A 6,000-nucleotide genomic window follows, 5' to 3' on the forward strand; every position below is an offset into this window, starting at 1 on the left:
TATGCAACTTCACACCTTGCAGATCAAATAGAAAGAAAAAAAATGTCTCAGAAGTTTTATAAGTTGCAGATGTAATTTTTTTTCTTGCACTGAATACATTAAGAAGAACTCAAAGATCCAGCTCCTCAGCTTCTACCCCAGCGACATGGGTCTCCTCCGCTGGAAACTTGTGATGTTAGCGCAGGCAGCGAGGGAGTTCTGTGGAAACTGTTGCATGCTGATGAGTGTTCACATGCTGGAGAAGGTTGGAGGTCAGGGTTTAAGGGAGGAGTGTGGCATGTATCTGAATCATTTTTATACAATGTTCTCTGAAAATGCTTTAAAAAGAAAGTACAGTCAGCCACATGTATTGGCACTTCTCTGAAAGTTATATAAAAAGCCTTAAAATATATGAATCTTTTACTGGAGCAGCATATTTTAACCCTTGATATTTAAAACATTCTATGATATGTTTTTATCTTTATCAAAAACACTGCTTTAAGTATTTGTATTCTTTCCCTTTTTGCCCACAGGACAGCATTAGCATTCTTTTATAACATAATATAAGGTTGGAAAAAATATCATCATCTTCCATCCAGCCTCCTGGGTCCTCTTAAACTTACCAGCGTTTTTTTTCCAACTCTTTCGCACTGCGGACTGAGACAGTGGGGGAAGAAGGCCCTTTTTGCATCTGGGGAACCACATCTGTAATGATTTGGCCATAGGTTTGGGGTCCTCTTCCTGTTAAAAGGCCCAAAGATGACCCATTTTCACTGTAAGGATCTGGGCTACCTGATGGCTTTAAGACATCCTGCAATTTCAAATAGTTCACGATGATATGACTTTAAATTTAAACCTGAATTTAATCAATCTTTTTTTTTTAAATAAATGTAATTATTAACTTTTCTTTCTCCTGTTTATCTACTGCATTATACTATTTTCTGTGTGTGTTTAATAAATAATAAATAAATAAATGAAAATACAAAAATTATCTCTTAAGAAGAGAAAAGGTCCCACAGCATGACGGATCCTCCAGTATACTTAAGATTCAAACTTTGCTTCATCCTATCTGGAGTATTTGTTTTTGAAAAAGCTACATTTTCAGTCATATACGTATAACTAAAGCAGAGGGTTCCAGTTAAAGTCCCATTAGAGTTCAATAAACTTTATGTTTACCTCTGTGATGTTTGTTGACTTTTGTTTTTTTCTGAGATTCCTTCTAAATACCCAGCTGTCATATAGATAGTAGGGTTGTCACGATACTAAACTTTTCAACTCGATACCAATACTGAGTAAAATATTCGATACTCGATACCCTTTTCGATACCACAAGGATAAAAACAAAGACTCTAAAATTCAACAGAAATATTTTCATTACTAAAAAAATACAAGAAATAAATAAAAAAACAATAAGAATAATATTTTGAGGTTGTATGCTGTGCACAATATTAAGCAAGCTTGATAAAAAAAAATTACAAAATTAAAATTAAGTGTTCCTTCCTTGGCTATGTTTTGCAGACATAACAATGACACTAGCCAAACCAGGTAAACAAAAATAATTCTCAGCAGCTGCATTTCTTACAAAAAAAGTCTGAAACTGAAAAATGCGCAGAATTATTCAATCACACAGTGTTCAGAAAGTGCATTTTCCACTATTCTGCACTTTAGATGGCTGTATCGATACTTTTGAAAATGAGTATTTTATCCGGATACAACGTTTCAGTTTTGATACTTTTTTGAGTATCGATACTTTTGACAACCCTAATAGATAGCACCTAATACTTGTTATGAATTCTTCCTCCTCTGCACACCTGACTTTGTGGCTGCAACAACACTGGAGAAACTGATCTGTATTAAGTAAAAAAAATTTTAAATAGCATATTTGCTCCTAATATCAGCAGGTAAATAAGATCTGCCAATTAAATTAGTAATTTTGCCCTTAAAATGTGATAATTTTATTTTTTAAATTTTATTCCTTGGGTAAGATTTTCTTACCTACTTAAATCAAACAAATTTTGAGAAAAAAATTATGAACTTATATTTTAATTTCTGCAGGGAAAATATTTTATTTGACGGATGTGAAAATGTGACATATTAAAATAAAATAAAAAAAATAAAAGTTAAGTAGAACAATGGGGGGATTTTCACTGATTAGTACGCAGGTTTAATATTTCAGTGACTCATGTATCTAATCTAGTAAAGGTTTTTCTTTTTCTATTGGTTAGCATTTACTGATCTTTCATAAAAGTAATTTAGCTTCTGATTTTCTTCTCCACCAGCTGTTCAAGTCCACGTTCTTAAAGGAGACAAGGCAGGCGAGTGGTGGAAGTTCACCGTCAACATCATCTCTGTCTACAAACAAGGGGGACACCGCATTCGCCGTGGCGACCAGCTGCTATGGGTGCGCGCCAAGGACGTGGCCTGCAAGTGTCCCAAGATCAAACCCGGCCGGAAGTACCTGCTCCTGGGCAGTGACGACGACTCCCCAGGACAGAGCGGTGTAGTTGCCGACAAAGGAAGCCTGCTCATCCCGTGGAAAGACCTGTGGGGCCGGCGGCTGAGGAAGTTCCAACAGCGCGGGAAGAGGGGAAAGTGCTAAGAATGGGTCGTGTGTGAGAAGAGGAGGGAAATCGGTGCATGGGGCAGCAGATTGCTGATGCCTCTGCTGGGATTACATGTAGGAGAGAGGAGGGGGTCGATAATAGATGGACTTAAATAGCTATAAATAAAAAGGGACAAAAGTGAAGAGTAGGAGAAAAAAGGAGATGACCGAGTGCTACTGCTCTGGGCTGGAGTTAAAGAGAATAATGTTTTTAGGAACTTTTGTGAAGGAGCTCGTTCTACAGTTGTTTCTGTTTCTGTTTGTTGTCTCTGAGGTGTGTTATGTTGTGTATTTGCAGAGTTTGCACCTAATTCTAAAGACACGACTCATGCAAAACCTTTTAGCCCATGATGTTGCTGTATAATAAAGCACCCCGGCTCAGCTGCAAAGCTTCTTTTCCTGGTTCTGCAAGAAACTGTTCGCAGCTACAACACAGCATCCCAGGACTTTACCCAAACCCATCCAAAAACGATTGTTCCTTCAAATCCGCCAAACTTTGTTGACTTTTACTAACAACTCAGACCTCTTCTAAGCTGCCATTTCAGAGTGCCATATTTCCCAGGAACTTCCTGATCACCTGTTACCTCATAAGCTTCTGGGAACTAAACACTTTCCTTTCCCTTTTCCCTTCAAGTCTCTGCTCATCTCTTTCCTATAATTCAGGTGCATCTCAATATATGGATGTTTCATCAAACATTTTTTCCATTTATTTGAGAATGAAATATTGAGGTGTTCATTTTATTATCATAATTTACAACCAAATAAACTCAAAATTCAGTTCCTCAGAAAAGCAGAAGATCACATAAGCCCAATAATATAACATTTTTGGTTCACAAATGTTGACCTACTAAGTAATCTGTCCTTGTAATATAATGTTTGATATATCAACCCAACGCTTACAGGGGCTGATTTTAAATTCTTTATCAATATAGCATAAAATAGAGCGAATAAGTTTATACTTCTGCAAAGATATTAAGTATGGCCCACTAATCCTCTAGACTCTAGGACCTCATTTTCTGATTAAATTAAAGCTTCCATCTGAACAGAGATGAAAAACTTTCAGTTACTGACCAACAGCCCATTTGAACCAACAGCCTTTAGTTTTTATATTGATTACAGGAATGGCCTTAGGCAGAAACATATAAGACTGAAAAGATTAATCAGATTGATAAATTATTAAATTAGTTGTGAAATTCGGTATTTGAATCGAATGGCATGTTTTAGAGTTGGTGTACTAATAAAACAACCACTCTAAAACATCCATTTGCTAAAAGAATTATCGTCTTACGGGGGTGATTAAGACATAATTAGAAAACATAGAGATATTTCCATTTAATATAAAAAAATCCTAAATGTGTCCACACATGTATACTGTATTTACTTCGACTTTTTTTTTTTACATTTTTGCCATTTACAATTCATTTAAAATATGCACTAAAGGTTTTTTGTATTTTTAAAAATGTTAATTTACACAAAGTATATATTTTTTAGTTAATGGATTATTAAAAATTGAATTATCGAAATAATCGGTAGGTGGAAACCTAGAAAGCTGTGGCAGCTTTATTAGGATACATCTGTGTGTGGTTGGTTGCTAAAGTTTTGATGTCAGACACAGTGCACAACTTTTGAATCCCCCCCCCATCGGCCCTCGAAGTTTGGTGAAGGCTGCTGTTATTTCTGTAGCTTGCGCTTCATTTTATACCACATTTTTTCCTTCCACTTAACTTTCCAGCAAAGTTCTTGGAGACAGACATTTCTTAAACACCACCCTCTTCAGCTCTAATCCTTTGAGACTGTCTCTGCTAACCTGCTGCCCAAGTAGGAGTTCCTATGATTCCTTCCTATAATAATTAAAGCCAGAAAAGACGGTTCATCTTGTGTAATGTTCTAATCTTCTGGGAAACTGAAATCACTTAATTCATTGTGTTCCAAATTGAAATCTACAAGCAAGTTTCACATTTTGAAAGGAAAGTAAAGTACCTTTTTCATAACATTCAGATTTATTGCGATGCACCTGCATGATAAGTTATGGTTGTGACCTCTGCAATGTAAAGTAACAATGTGTGAATAAGTCTTTGTTTTATTTTTATTCGGTTGGGTAGAAGATGCTGATTTATTACATAGATATAGAGTAGATGTGTCAACGATGCACTTATGTTATTTACTAGTCCGATATATACGAACATATTAGATATGTTCAGGTTTTAAAGGGTGGCATCCGAAAGGAGGAAACTCCCAAATTCCTGTTAAAGACACACATTAGTTGTATAGCTATAGCTCAAAACCTGCCTGCCTCACAGACGAACTGATGTTTCATGCCAGCTACAGAAGAATCTAATGAGGACTAAACTTTTACATCTATAAGTCCTGTGAGCGAGCCCTCTCACCGCCTGCATGCCACATGCTCACCACTTACTGTAGCTGATGGAATGATGATGATTGTGAAATTATGCACACTTGTTTTAAAATATTCAGTGTTGAAAAGAAAGAAGAAAAAAAACCCTGTGGAGTGATAAGATGTCACAGATGTTTATTGTGCGAGTGCGTTGGGCACGATGTGTCAAATTTTCCTCACCTCAAAGTGTCTTTTTGAGGAAGAGATTCTCTTATCTGTACTTGGTACTCGACATAAAGGCATGACTGATTGTCTGTATGTGAAATAGCTGTATAGTATTACTTTTCTTTCGTATTGTTAAACCATTAACCAGTTATACTGCGTCTACGTGTAAACCTAACCCTCGTTTTTCATTGTTAGAAGCTAAATGTGTGGAAAAAAATGAATGTTCACCAGCATACATGTACCCTGGAGATCAAGCATTAATGCATAACCCCAGGGGTTCACCTCAGTACTCTGTGCATCAAGCTGTTTGTGTTCGATTAAAATCTGCTTACAAAGACTCTGTGAGCGGGACTGGACTGAAACATTTCCACTTGTTTTTCAAGCTTTGTCACAGAGAGGTACTTTCCCACCAGACGTATGTTCTCCATAAACAAACCCCTACAATTTTCTCCTCTTGTTTATATTCTGGCTTGTAAATGTTGTTAGGAGTGTCCAATGCAAATGGTTGTGTAATGTCTTGTTATACTAATATATTACATTTATCATAAATGAATATATTTAATGACACATGAAATAATGTGGCTTTTTGTCTGTTTGTTAATGACTTTCAATATTTTTTCCCTTTTCTTCCAGATTTTAGCTTTTTATAGTAAAAACATGTTTATATGTTTTTGGATCTTGAGGAGAAAAAAGGCTAATCACCACTAAATTCTATAGCCTAAGCGCTTATTTAAGCACAGAAAATAATTGTATCTATTTAAAACTAAGAGCATGTACACATTTCAATCCAGCTTTTACAAATATCTGTTAAAAATAATTTTGCTTTTATAAGTCTCTGCTTTCTAAAGGCAAAAACACA

General features: G+C 35.9%; 1 protein-coding gene across 1 annotated transcript in view; it reads left to right on the forward strand.

The window, feature by feature from the left end:
- The window catches only part of LOC107094642 (netrin-1), a 69,532-nt gene extending 64,700 nt beyond the window's left edge, over positions 1–4,832 (forward strand). The window contains exon 7 of the mRNA XM_015390392.1: positions 2,259–4,832. Within this exon, the coding sequence (XP_015245878.1) occupies positions 2,259–2,578 (320 nt within the window). The 3' untranslated portion in view covers positions 2,579–4,832. The remainder of the gene's footprint in view (positions 1–2,258) is intronic.
- Positions 4,833–6,000: the final 1,168 nt, after the last annotated feature.

This window comes from Cyprinodon variegatus, unplaced genomic scaffold (genome assembly GCF_000732505.1).
Source record: "Cyprinodon variegatus isolate N-32 unplaced genomic scaffold, C_variegatus-1.0 Scaffold495, whole genome shotgun sequence".
Lineage (NCBI taxonomy): Eukaryota > Metazoa > Chordata > Actinopteri > Cyprinodontiformes > Cyprinodontidae > Cyprinodon > Cyprinodon variegatus.